Source organism: Lontra canadensis, unplaced genomic scaffold, assembly GCF_010015895.1.
Source record: "Lontra canadensis isolate GAN:19392208 unplaced genomic scaffold, GSC_riverotter_1.0 scaffold103, whole genome shotgun sequence".
Lineage (NCBI taxonomy): Eukaryota > Metazoa > Chordata > Mammalia > Carnivora > Mustelidae > Lontra > Lontra canadensis.
In genome coordinates, this window is record NW_022631097.1 from 4,147,786 (window position 1) to 4,162,662 (window position 14,877).

General features: G+C 39.1%; 1 protein-coding gene across 4 annotated transcripts in view; it reads right to left on the bottom strand.

Moving 5' to 3' along the window:
• Positions 1–870: 870 nt before the first annotated feature.
• Positions 871–14,877, bottom strand: part of SACS (sacsin molecular chaperone) — an 88,572-nt gene continuing 74,565 nt past the window's right edge. For all 4 annotated transcript variants that reach the window (XM_032838261.1, XM_032838258.1, XM_032838259.1 and 1 more), the window contains one exon: positions 871–13,762. In XM_032838261.1, the coding sequence (XP_032694152.1) occupies positions 2,205–13,762 (11,558 nt within the window). In that variant the 3' untranslated portion in view covers positions 871–2,204. The remainder of the gene's footprint in view (positions 13,763–14,877) is intronic.

Here is a 14,877-nt window from a genome sequence, read left to right on the forward strand (position 1 = left end):
GTTATCTGTCAGGCCTACATACTCAAGTTAGGGTGCGTATTCATAGGTTTCATGGCAGAAATATTAATGTGTTTAAGAGTGCTACCAACCCAAATGGGAATACTTGTATTAACTTTCTAATATCCAAATTCTAAAATACATTTGGATCCAAGGGTCGTATATAAGGTATTATGAACCTTTTTTTTAAAGTATATGAAAAAAAAAACAAAACAGAACTCCACCTAGCTCAACTACCACAATGGCCAGACAAGGTTTTCTGTGTACCTTTTAGTATCAAAAAACAATAAAATATATTTCAAGTACTGAATCTGAGTTTCAAAGTAGCAAGCACTTTTTAAGACATCCCAGAAAGTTCAAGACCCAGAATACGGTAAGCACCAGAACAGAAAACTCTTCGCCCTGGTCTGCCTAGTTTTGAAGACCTCTCAGGTATAAGGATGAACATTTTCTATCTGTTAGGGCTCAAGTGTAAACTAGCCCCAGACATGCAGCCCCCTCGTGAGGCAAGGTAAATATTAATTCAGCCTCTACCTATGGAAGAACTGTAATATTTAACGTATCTACGTCCAAATATATGTATGTGTGTGTGCACGTGTGCACACACACACACACATACCATAACATACATTATCAGCTAGTCTTATTCCCTAAAAAGGGAAAATAAAACTCTTAACTAGCACCTAATAAACCCAGTACATATCAAGTACTTAATACACAATCGTAAAAAAAAGAATGTACTAAAATTCCAGTCTAAAATATAATAAAAAAATTCTATCATAAATATTGCCAATAAATACACATATGTGCATATATCTAAATGTTATAAAGGAAGAGTCTAAGTTTGATTTTCAGAAATACCAGTTACAACAATTTGATATGTACATTTACTTTATTAAAAGTGTGGCACTTACTATAATAGCAGAAATAATTACACAGCTTCACATCCAGAAGCAATACAATAGTCGAGGCACAAACATTCCTTATTACCATAAAAGTAAAAAAGTTTTAATATATTCCATAAGCCCTTAATTGCATAAAATATTATATTTAGCATCATTTACAGCCAGCACACTTATATAAACTATCATTACCTTTTGTTTACATTCTGCAAAAGAAATATGCTGAAGTAAGTACAGTATAGTAGGACACACAGGATGAAAATCAAATGTCAGTTCTGAATCATTCATGGGGAAAATGCAAGCTGACAATTCCTCTTTTATAAACTAGTGGATATTGTCACAATGATTTTACACTTTTTTCATGTTTTCAAAGTAAAATCCAAAAAAACTCCACTAAGTGCCATGTTTAAAGAAGAGATTTTTTTTTAACCGCAGCACCTTTAGACAACGAAAGATTGCATCCTGTTCAATCACGCAATATAAATTATGATATTTGTGGAAAATATGTACAAACAAACAGAAAGCAAATGTCCTAACCATTGATAAATGTTGTTTTGGGAAGCAGTTCTTGGACGCAATATTAACATCTGCTGATAAGAACTGCCACCATTTTGAATTTTCCATTTGTTACCTTCATGAAATAGGAAGCCTGTAAACATAAGATGTAAAAAACCATTTAAAATAAAGACGTAAAGTGCACTCAATGCACCCTAAGAAGAACTATCTGCATACTCTTAATCAAGTAATCTTCAGGATTAAAATACTGTACCATTTTTAAATGTACTGAGTATTTAAGATGTAAAATTGCAACAAATTCATAATCAGATCCAGCTGATAATAATGCATCCAAAAAAGGATCCAATTAAAGAAGTGAACAACGCCAAATACTTAATTCCCCTTATTTGTTTAAACCAATGATAAGTCCAGTGTTTCATTAGCGCCTTCAAAAATACTATGTTAAAAACAGAAAAGTAACCCCATCCTGATCACAGACACACAGAGACTCTTATCTAACAAACCGCTAAGCTTTGGTTACATAAAGTGCAGTTCAATAATGTGCCATCCTAGCCATTCAAATACATCTAGCAATTCTGCAGCTCACCGTCTTCAAAATCCTTCTCTTTTAGATTCAGTCAGGGTCCTCCATTGATTTTCACGTTAACAACAACCCCAAAGTCCTTCCCAGTGATCTGCAATGTGCTTTATACAATTTCTTAAAGAAATGGCAACGAAGCGTAAGAAGTACAGCAATTCACATTTGTGCTATGACAGTCAAGCTCTAGCTCTTTTTTTTTTTTAATACCTTCACACTTTTTGTTGTATAAAATTTTCAAGTTTTATGATAATACAGGCAGTACATTCCATCACCCTCATAGCAACCTCAGAAGTGAACCGGTCATTTGGGATCTGTGGGAAAGGAAGCAAATCAGGGTACCTTGTTTTTAAACTGTCCACACCATAAGCCTCCAACGTGTGGACGTCATTGGTCAGTCCTTCAAGTTGCTGACTGTACTCCTCTATTTTTTGTGCAAGTGCAGTGGGCTTGACATCCTTATCAGACTTCCCTCTCACGGCATAGTCAGCGGCAATCAGAGCTAATTTGGTAGAGAGGTGACACTTAAAGCACACCCACTCATTGGCATTTTTATGAAGGTCATTCCTGGCAGCCGAAAAATTGGCTCTGGCTTGTCTTAACCATCTCCGTGCTTCAACTGGATTACCAACTGACTTGAAAGTGGGGGGAACGAAGAACCGCTGAGAGTAAGTCTGGCCAGCTGAAGGTGTGCTTTTTTCTTTGTTTTGTTGTTGCCTCTCAGATTTATGGCTCGTTGCTTCTTGATTCCATGAAGTATAAAATCTCTGAAATGAGTACTTGTCTGACTGAAACCGGGATGCCGAGGCTGAAAATGTCCGCCTTGAGGCTCTGTCTGCGTTTTGATCTAGAAAAGCCTGTTTCTCTAGTCTGTTGATTTCGTTCTGCAAATGTTTAAAGACTTCATTAGCCATGTCGTGATTCTCCGGATTTTTGTCCGGGTGCCATTTCAAATACAACCGCCTAATAATCTTTTTTCTTTCAGATTCTGGAAGCTTCCAAGCTTGCTCCACCACTGATGTTACTTCTTTTAAGATTTCTGGTAAAGAATTCACCTTGAGCTTTTTGGGGGAATGATGCTTTGAAGAGGAGGTCTTATGGCTTTCTCTACTGGAGAAAAGAGGAGGGATGCTTCGTAGACCAGGGGCTAGGAACTCAGTAGGGCTGGTGGGTGTAGATGGGGCACTGTCTCTGCTCTGAGAGCTTTCCTCAGGCCTTGAAAACTTATACAGATCGAGAGAGCTAACTATTTTATATTCACTATAGCCAATATCAATCTGATATATCTTTCCCAGAAAACTAGAATTATCAGCATCTTCCCTTTCAACTTCTTGTACAATAATCGCGTATGTGTATGTTGGCTGGTACGATCCATAGATATCACCACCTTCGGCATCAACAAGGTACCCAACATACTCTCCAGGGTAAAAAACGTTCATTGGATCCATAAGCAGAGTATAATGGATTTCAGCAGGTATTGGGGTGCCGGGCATTGGAAGTTCAAGTTTTGATGGTTCTGAAGAGTCATACTTTACTCCTAAACTGTCAAGCTTCTCACTGATCCTGTAAATATCGTTGCATCCTAGCATTGCAATTAAATAGGAGGTGTCAGAAATCAAATTGTCCGTTGCTGACTTCAGTGTCATTGCCAACGCTAACAAGAAGTTAATGTCCTTACTGTCTGAGTGCTGTATGTACAGCAGAATGACTGCATTACCAAATCTCTTCAGAAAAGCAAAAGTTTCACTTCTGCTGTGGGGAATGGGATTAAAACCTTTAACTCTTAATGTTGTTTGAAGCTTTTCAAAACAGGACACTTTCAGTCCTTCTCTTAGGGCTTTGCAAAGTCTTATGGCTTTTTCTTCATTGGCCAGGAAAGCGTTGTCGTTTTCATGCTTCATAATTCTAATCAGGCCCGTGATGAACTGCTCAGAAGACAAGAGTAACTGCAATCTGCCCTGAAGAGAACACAACGCTCCAAACTGACAGACTTTGGGAGTCTCTTCATCTAACTGTTCTTCAAGTATACTGCTCAGTAAACGGGGTCTGAGTTTTTGAGGAAAGAGCATTATCAGTTTAGTATGAAAGCCATGGTCCTTCCCTAAGTAGCACTGGCTAAGGTCAACCAACATCTGCACACCGATATTCCCCTGGATTCTACTTTTGTAATGCGGAGCGTCATCAAACACTAAGATGCTGGACTTCACCAGCCTGCCGTCCTGGCTCGGAAGGTAAAGTGCGAGGTCTCGTACGTTCTCCAGATCACCCCTCACCTTGACGGAGTCATTCTGCAGACTCTTGAACAAGCCAGAAACTACTCGCTTAACTGTGCGCATTTCATTAGGATCCAGCTGTTTTCCTTCAGAATTTTTGAATATGCGGCTCAACACTTCAACATATTGCTTCGTTGAAATAATATCTTCAGTACCCAGATGTTTAAACAACTGGTGAAATGTGCCCAGTTCTAAAGGTAGCTTGTACAAGTAAGGTTTAAAATCAGACTCATATTCTAGATTTATCACTACCTCCTCGGGTTTCAGGAGTTTCCAACCATCTTCTACCATCACAAAAGCAACCCCCCGCAGTTGAAACCGAAACTCCCTTTTTTCTGCACTGAGAAATTCATATATGCTCCTTAAGACCTTTGCTCTAGTTTTTACCATCTCTTCATCCAAAGTAGTTATGTTGCATATGTTTCTGCAGTTATTAATGACCTTATCAAGAGGAGGATCCAGGTTCACATTAAGCATGCTTAGAACTTGTTCGAGCTGTTCCTGTGGACCAAGCTCACTACCTTCTTGTTCTCTGATACTCAACGGTGTAGCTTTCTCTGGAAGAATGGGGCAGGATGTCCAAAGGAGCTGGAGCACATCACACTGCTTGAATTTGGGGTTTACCTGTGCTCCATTGAACTTTATGAGGGGAAGTGTTCCACTGACCTCTTGGTACTGAGGATGAAACCTAATGAATTCGGCAGGGGCCCGCTCAGGACACAAGAACGGTATCAAAGAAAGTTCTTTCAGGAAATTTCCAGATAACAAATCCATTCGTTCTTGGAATATATGATGGAGAAGGATATCAACAGTATTTTGCAATGTTTCCTTGGACCAGTTTTCTGTATTAGCTCTCACACTGATTTCCTTAGCAAACTGCAGCAACTGCTGTTGGGAGAGTATGTACTTCAGTCCGATATTTCTTAAGAATTCCACCCACGAGGTCAAAAACGTGGCTTGATTTTTGGGCTTTATAAGTTGTTCCAATTTTTTAAAGAAGTCCTTAGGAATAAACAATTTCTCAGGAAGCATAACTTCAAAAACTCTCACTGTTCTATCATAGAAATGTTTTGCTTGCTTTAGTCGACTGTTAGCATCATGGATTATCAATAAACTTTCCAGTTTTTCAAAAAGTTGTTCCTTGATTTCTGACAGTTCCTCAATACCTGACAATCTATTCTTAAGATAGATTAAGTGCTCTAATTTTGCATCATATGAGAGATTTTCAATTTTTGGTAAAAGGTGTTTCAAGTATACCTCAAGATCATCTACAGGTACACATCCAAGAACCTCATATAGTTCTTTCAGGTGTATTTTTTCTTCAAGAAATGCAGACGATGATGATTGTGTCCATTTTTCCACTTCAGCTGAAGGGATACTTTTTGTGAGTACATAGCATGTTCCAAATTTTGCAATGCTCATGTAGCGACCACTGATGGATTTGTAGCATGGAAGTGACTTCAAAATTTTTATGTCCTCTTGGGACATCAAGTGACTCAAATTGCAATTGAAATACATCAAAAGTGCTTCAAAGTCATTTTCTACTAATTTTTCAGTTCTAAATGTTGAAGTCTGAACCATATAGTGTACAGCCTTTAAAATGCTTGTGGGGCTCTCTATGTTTGCTGTGTGACGTGACAACAGAGGAACAAATGCACTGTCTTTGGAGCAGATTTTGTTCAAAGCAAGTTGAATACAGCCAGCTTTCATGAGAGCATGAAAAACTTTATCACTTTGGGCATTTGGAAAAACTGCAATGTGCATGAGACTCAAAGGAAGCAGAACGTCACCTTCAGGAACAACCAGCTGGTTCGCTGAAACGGTAAACTTTGTTCCGGGAAGCAAGGCCCAGTCTTTCAGGGTATCAACAACAATGTCAAATGTTGGTTGTGTTTCTTCTTGATCTTCTTTCACATTTACAGACTCACTGATGAAATGCCATGTATTCTTAAGCCAAGACTCACTTGCAAAATTATCCTTCCACTTTGTACAATTTTTGGTTTTATACTCACGAGGCAACACAGAGGATAACAAATCTGCAAAGCTGGAAATGTCAAACACTTTTGCCACCTTACAGTTCAATAAAATACTACTGTATTTCAAATATAATGTATTCATGAACAAGTCTTTTCGGGATGGAATCAACTCATGGTATGTTGTCAGAAACTTGGGTCGTTTGGCATCAAAAGTTTGCAAAACACTGTCCAGTGTAATGAGAAGGGGCAGTCCCTCCACTTCAATCTCACTTTCTTCGGCATCCTTAAAACAATAGTCTACTAAAAGCTTTAAACTATGAAAAAGCTTTAGGTTAGTCTGCTGGAGACGACAAGGCAGCTTCCCAATGTGGCAGTTCGTGTCAGGAGAAGCAAAGGTCATTAAAAAAGCCCTAACATCAGCAGGCGTGACGTAACTGACAGGAATATCTGCGTCTATAAGACAGTGGTATAAATTAGCGGTTTCATCACAGTTATAAACCAAGTTGAAACCGATTTCTAAAAGTAGGTGTTTCAATCTGTAGACATTCTCCGCTACGGTCTTGCGGGTCGTGATGTTGTAATCTGCATTTTTAAGGTGTTGTAATTCATCCTGTAATAAGTTGTCAAAAAATGGTCTGGTTTTATTTGAAGTAGACATATTAATCCAAGTAATTATAACTGCAGAGTGTAAATCCGAGCCGTCAATATTTGGAGCCCTCACAACAGGGAGAAGACGTTTCATGTCTTCATGAATGCAACTGTAAAGGGCTTTCACTAGACAATATAAGTCTGGCTGTAGGTCAAGCCTGTTAACTGGGAAAAATGATAAAAACTTCTTTAAAGTATCCTTTACAACATGAATAGGTGTGTTCTGTAAAACTGATAATGTTGGATCAGAACCAGGGAAATAGCGCTTTTTCAGCTGGATCAGTAATTCAACGTATGCAGGTGCTATTAATGCTGTCATTAAACTGTTGTTCCAGTCACTGCGAACACCAACTCCGTTATCGTCCCGCCACAGATTTCTCCTGGCTGAATCCAGAGCAAAGTGGCCGTTCACATGAAAAGGTAATCCTGTCTCTAAAGAGAGGGGCAAGAAACAGAAGGCCCTGTGGGGTTTTTTATAGTTGTGAGTAATGCAGGCAGCTACTCCACCACGTGGGAAGAGAGTGATATCCTGGTTCTTGTGAGCGGATATAACACTCTTAGACACTTTTTCCATACTTGAAAAGCCCGACCTATTACAAATGAGCCATGTAGTAAGATTCCCTTCGGAGTCTTCGGTATCCATAGTATAGGTTATCTGTTGAACTGGTATGTCTTTGAGCTGTCTCTTTTTAGTAACGCTATCGATGACAGATGCATGAAACTGCTTCCTTTTCAATCTGTCCCCGTCAGTGATCTTGCCCTTTACAGAATACAGCACATTCAGAGCTCCAGTACCTTTATCTATTTCACAAATAGAAATCTTTTCCATGTGGTTAAGAAACATTAAAAGTTCTGCCCCATCTGACCGCAGCTTGTCCAAAAGATTCTGGACCATTCTGTCTGATGATGGAACTGAAGAAATTTCTGAAACCTTTGCCATTTCTGCATTACGAAGAGGAAATCTAAACATTGTGCAATTATCTAATTTGAAGTGGGTTCCCAGATAAAGATCCAGTACATCTGAGAACTGTGTCCGAAAATCTGCATCCAAATCTCTGAACATGCGTCCAGGACTGACGGATGTGGCTCCTGGTGCATATCTGGCATGAGGATCAAAAATACACAGGATGTCATTGCCAGAAATGAAAGACGGGCAGTCTGTAATATGATACACAGAATTGAACCCTATCCCATACTGTCCAGTTTTACAAGGATTTCCTTCTTTGGTGCCTTTTCCAAGATTCTGAATTCCTCTGACATCATCTTCTGTAAAAGGTTGGTTATTGTACACACAAAGTGCTGGCCCTTGCAGTGGGGCCCACTTATCATCAAATATTCTATCGACCGGATGCTGTCTGGGGTCAAACACAAAACAGATTTCTGTGGCCTTTGCATCATCAGCATTTTGAAGAAGTTCCTTCAACATTTCCTTTTCTGAAGGATAGGCATTAAGGATACTCTTAATTCTGCTGGTTAGTTTTTCTTTCTGCCCAAATTCCGTGCCAAGCGTGGTAAAACAGATGTTGGATGCATACCGCTCTAAGGCTTTATGTCGCTTTGGGACTGCTCCAAGCTTTACAGCTACTTCCCTGGGGATATCGGCATGACAGTATTTCACAGTGGTGTCCTTGACTTTTATCCAGGGACAATCATTGTAGCATAAAGATTTAGCAGGGAGAAGCTTCAGATTAGTATCTGGCAGTAATATCTTGCCATAATTTTTCTCACAAAATTCTTGTTTCTTTTCTCTAATGAGACTCCATATTCCTTCACTAATTATTCGCCGGCAAAGCTGAAAACTCTCTTCTGTAATTTGCTTTGTTCCCTTCTCTTGATCGATAGATTCCAAAACAAGGGCAAAATCTTCAACAGTAAATGACTGCCTCACACCCACATTTTCAAAAAGCTCACGGAAATTATTTTTGTACTTATTAGGCAGCTGATAAAGGTATGGTGCCGCTTCAAAATTCAAATGAAAAGAAACTTTCTCTGAATCAACATACACATTCTCAACGAGAATGAAGCTAAAGGGTTTCAACTTTTCAACAATTGATAATTTGATGATTTCATTTTGCATCATCGCATCATGAAGGTATTTGTAGCACGCATTGGTGATGTTCTCCTGGTACAGTGTAATTCCGTCATCAACTGATTTTGCAACTTCTTTCAATTGGTTCACAACCAGATCAACTGTTGGCTTCCTTAGCAGCCCCAAAAACTCCTTAACGGCCAATGACACTGAACCACAGCCTCTGAAGGAATGTGAGTTTTCATTCAGAATTGGTTGCAAGAGACAAACTATATCCTGATGCTCGGCCGTATAAAGGTCAGTTGCCGCAAACATGGTCTCAGGCTTAAAACTGTTACCTTTCCAGTCCAAAGAAAATCCTGCTGGCTTTGTTAGAAATGGAAGGAAAGGGATTGTCTGATATTTTACAGCAAAATCCTTTGCTCTAGGGTCCCTTATTTTCAGTTTTTCATCAATGAGACTTAATAGGATACTACTTCTTAGACAAGCAGCAGCATGATCACTTTTATTAATTTCAGCCACGGACTGTGCCCGTTCCAGCATATCATCCCATAAAATGTCATCCTTTGCCATGCCTAACTGAACCAGCTTAATCAAAATAATAGGATTAAGGTAATCCTGAGTAGAACCATAAGGAAACCGTCCATCTTTAGTATCAAATAACTTTGCAACTCGTCCTTCGGGGTGGATTAATCTTGATGGTAAAACCAAAGGATGCCCCTCCAAAGAGCAAGGAATACAGGGAGTAACACGAAGAATTCCTGAGAATTCATCAATTTTTTCATTTAGAACAAAATTCATTAAAGGATCTCTGAGTTCTGCTTCAATTTCTTGAATATTTGGGAAAAACACTTCGGAAAAAAACTGCTTCTCCGAAAATGTATTTTCAAGCAGTATCTGTTTGCAGCCAGCTTCTTCAAATCCTGATTTTACTGAAGAAGGAAGTTCAACAGCACAAAGGTTTTTTGACCCAGTCTTCTTGAGGTACTTCAAAAATATCTTGAAGGCTGCTGGACCAACATCTTTTCTTTTAAGTATAGAATCATCTAGAAATCTCACATTCTTCATGGAAACCCACGTGGATCCATCAGAGAAGACTCTGGTCAATTCTTTCCCTTTTCCATGAGCTATATCTTCATAAAATCCTTGGCAAATTACAGAAAAATCATCATGAACTAATTCGGGATCAGGCCACACTGAGTAGTAAGTATAATCCATGAGCTCCCCATTAGCGGCCAGGTCACGCAGGACACTGAGTGCCTCCAAGTAAGCTTTCACAATAACATGCCTCATGAAGGTAGTATTCCATCGTCCTTTTGTGTCCGTCTTCCAGATTTCTTTTCTATTTGAAGTAACAGCAAAACACCCATTGATGTGAACTGGCAATCCTGTTTTGATTCGTAAGGGTAAATAGCAAAATACTTCTCCAACATGTGGTTTCACAGCCCACTTCTGGTCCTGGATTTCAGACAGCAGAACTCCCACGGCCCCACAAGGAACCAACCCTAGTCTGCGTCCACTTTCATTCAGAGAAAACTTGAGAGCCTCTCCTGTGTCCATGCAGGTACATATAAGCCACGTGGTACACTCTACTGTTTTTTGTGGCAGCTCATCTGATGGCTTTTTTGACTGGCCAGACTTAGCCATTTCAAAGAGAGCAGTTAGGTCGTCATCTGGACCTCTGAAAAGTGGTGACTGTAAATCAGCAATTCTTCTGAACACGTGGTGAAATTCTTCAACTGTGATCTGAAGAATGCAAGATGACTTTGGCGCATCAGCAGGAGGCTTTTTATTACTGCTGCTGCAAGCCTTCATGAGCCTAGCAGCTTCTTTTAAAACACTTAAGACAGGGGCACTCAATGCTTTGGAAGAGCAGGGGGTTTTTCTGATTATGACTGTATCTTGTGCCAAGCTGGGATTGGTCTCCTCAATTTTCAAGTACTTCAAATACATTGAGTTCACACTCTGAGTGAAAATGATAAGCCGGTGTCCACAGAGACTAAATTCATCCACAAGAGAGTAAATATCTGCCGTATTGTAGCAGGTACTACTAACTTCACTCACTTTCGCTTCCTGTTGAGTTCTAAAGGACAGTCGGAAAAGAGTTCCATTGTAGCTGTAAGGTGCTTCTACAGTCAAAGGTAACTGACAGCCAAAAACATCTATAAATGGCTTGAACTGATTAGGAAATTTCCTTAGTCTTTTCTGTTGTTTACTCCAATTAATTTTGATCCCAGGATTAGATTTGTCTTTAATGTGTTTACTGATGTGGTTTATGTTTGGATCGAACATTATCATGAATTCTCGACTCATGATGATGGGAATGTCAGTGATATGGTACACGGAATTAAATCCAAGACCAAATTTTCCAACTTTGTCAACCTCTTCCCTCTTTAAAGACTCTCCTAGCCTAGTGATGTTCACAAAATCTGAATCTGAGAACTGAGAATTATTGAATGACCACAGAGCAGGTCCATGGCAAGCTGCCATGCCTGGGTCCAACAGATTCTCTCGAATGTCCATATTTCTTCGCATATCAATCATGAAACTACATTCTGTTGCATTTGCATCATCAGCATTTTGAAGCAGTTCTTTAAAAATATCTGACACTGAAGGGTATTCTTCCAGAATATTTTTAATTCTTACAGTAAGTGGTTCCCTTTGCCCTGACTGCTCAAATCCCATGTTTTCAGGATTGATCAGTCTTGTGCTAAGGCATGGAACTTTCAGCCATTCTGCAGTTTTCATGGGTATGTCCTCATGCACCAGAATAATTGGTTCCACTGAATCTTCCAGTAAGTCATTGAGGTCATCAACTTTGATGTCACAATAACAGCACTCATGAATTGGCTTCATGATAAGTTTAGAAGGATTTTTGCTATGATGTATTGGAACTGGCGTGTTGGGGCTTGCTGGAATCTGATTGCTGTAAAGCCATCTGATGATATTCAACATAAGGTGAAGGTTTTGTTTGCTTTCTTGATCACTGAGATCTTGGTCACTTTTGAGATACACCTTCTGAATGACCATGGAAATATGATCTGATGTCAACTCCTCTATTGAACCACAGACCTTAAACAGTTGATGGAATTTTGCCATGGTTTTAGGCACACTATGCAAATAAGGCTGAAGGTCAAGATCATGAAATGGTTTTATCACAGCTTGGGCAAGGGGACAAAATTTTTTGCCAGTCCAAACCCATGGAAATTTTAAGGCTCTGAAAGCATCCTTCCCTTCATTTAAATGATCGTGCATGAATCCATAAATTTCAAGCAAAATATGTTGAAATTGATAGTAGTCTTCATCACTAAAGGTTTTCGAAGTATACCAGTCAACAACAATTTTAAAATGTTTTAAGACAGCACTGATGCTAGGTTTGGTGAAGATCCCTAAGGCTTTCTCCAAATTGATATGGACACTCTCAACAAGGGGAAGTGACGAGCCAACCAGAATCGCATGGGCTCCATCGCACATATCTGGTGGGGCACAAAGGTTACAGACATCTCCCTTCCAGACTAAAGAGCCTGGGTAGTTTGGTGGCCTTTCCTTGCAAGCTGGAACCCATTTTATTTTCTTCAGGGTCATCTTTCCTTCAGACGACTGCAACAGCGTGTGATTCTTGTTTAAAACCAGTAAGAGTGTTTTGGCTTTCTTTAGAAGAACATCCTGATTTGGACAAGAACTGACCTGTAAGGCTTCAATTTTTTTTGCTACTTGCACAACATTATTCTCTTTGAGACTGACTTCGTTTTTCAGACCAATCTGTCTTAAAGAGTGAAGAATATCTGGTGAGGTAAAAACTGAAGGTGGGAAGCAGGTTTCTTCTTCACCGTAAAAGAGATCCTTTAGTACTTCTATATCAGGATCAAAGAGTTCACCGGCTGACACCATCTGTTCCTGGGAAATCTGAATGAATTTCAGTGGCATTAACCAATCAAGCACATTCGGATTCTCATTCTTAAGAGAGGACAGATTCTCAAGGGTCCATAACATAAGGTGTGTTACCTCATCGTGTGAATAAAATGCGTTTTCAATATCTTTTAAAATGAGTTTTAAGCAATTAGTGGTCTTTAACTTCTCTATTTTCAACATGTTTGCCAAGCGAATAGTAGCTTCATCGCTACTGTCTATTACTGAAATAGAGAGTCGAAGATCTGGCGGAAGTTTGGCCGTATGGTGCAAGACCTTACAGCCTTTTAGTTTTGTGTAAGAGGAAAGTCCCTGATCAGATAAATGGTTAATTCGCTTGAATATTGGCAATTCCTGAATTATTCTTTTCTCTTTTTCACTGATATCAGTTAAACTAGCTAAAAACTTCCTCAGAGCATCTTTGTGTGTGGGAAGCAGTGAAGCTATCTGATTACACAATTTCTGCAACGGCATCTTCTCCATTATCTGCAGAACAGCACTCGGTAATGGTGAGTGAATGTATTTTTTAATAAGTGGATGCTGTATGGAGGCATCTAATTTTTTAAGGACAATCCCTCCAAGTTTTTGTACAATGTCTGCTAAAAATTCAGGAAGCTGTGCTTCAGATTCATCATCTAAAATGACTAATGATGGAATCCTGAGTCTAATGAGTTCCACATACGTCTGACCTTCTTCTAGTGTAGTTCTGGGGATAAGTGGCATCTCATCAAATAAAGTCAAATCTTCTGAAAAATGTATATAGAGATTCTTCCAAACCATTTTAAGCCATGCAACAGATGGGTGATTTTTGTCTTCATCAAATGGATACCACTGAACAATCAACTCTCTGCCAGGCCAGAATGTATTCATTACTTCTTTGATAAGACGTGCAAATCGTTCTGGATTTAGAAGCTGCAGCTGAGTACATGGTCTTCCTGTAAATCACATACAGAAATGTTATAAATAGATATAACTCTACTATAACTTATTTAGCTTTCTATTCTTGCAGACTAGATAGTACTATGAAGCCATTTTTAGAAGGTTTAAGTACACTGTAAAAATGCAAACATTCAGCATACCTGGGCTAAAATAATTTTTACACAATGACAGAGAATCTACATATACACTTATATTTACAATGACTCATGGGGGAAAAAATTCTCTTTGGAAAGTGCTTATTTTAAGTAAATATTTAAAATGCATTTGCATGTATTTTAAAAAATTATCCTATTCTGTTCTACAAATGGAATCAACATGGAAAGTAATTTTTAGTGGTTATCTGTCCACAAATAAAAGCATGAAAGAAAATGTGGCTAAAGCTTAACTAAGTACCATTCTATTTAAGGGTAAGTGATTTATAAGCAAACCCAGTATGTATTTCCTTTCTTCATGTGTCCAGGAAGGAAACGTGGCTGCACAGGATGACAGAGGGGCATGAGACGGGAGTCCCTGTCTCGGATGCCCAACACTCTCTGAAGCTAAGGCAGCGAGGACACTTACAGACTTTCCTTCCACTCACTAAAACCTGATATGTAAGGTAGGTGTCAATCTTTCTGGGACCTGAATTCTCTCTGGAAAAAGGATGTGGATGAAGTTCTGGTTCCAAGACTGCTCCATTTACACGCCCAAGCAGGGACGATATTCACAGATTTTCCAAATAAGCTTTTACCTGGCTACTATTACTTATTTATTAAAGTGTGCTCTTCAGAGCCCTGGGATTTTGCAGAAACGCCTTGGAGACAAGGAATGGGAGCAGCTGGGGTCTACTGCGAAGGCAGGGCTTGTCCCCCATCAAGCTGCTCTACTTCTAGATGTTTTATAAGTGAGGAGACTAGTAAGATTTTGTCCAGGGGAAAACATTTTTGCTGATTCTTAACCACTGGTCCAGAAAATAACACTATTTCTAAGTGCATTTTGTGTTTTGGAGTATTTAAAATACCAATAGGAAAAGATTTTTCAAGAACATTATATACCTATAGGTCTGTGTTAGCCCATAAAGAGAAATAAAAAGCATCTCAAATTCAATCTTATGGAAAACTAACAATTTTCT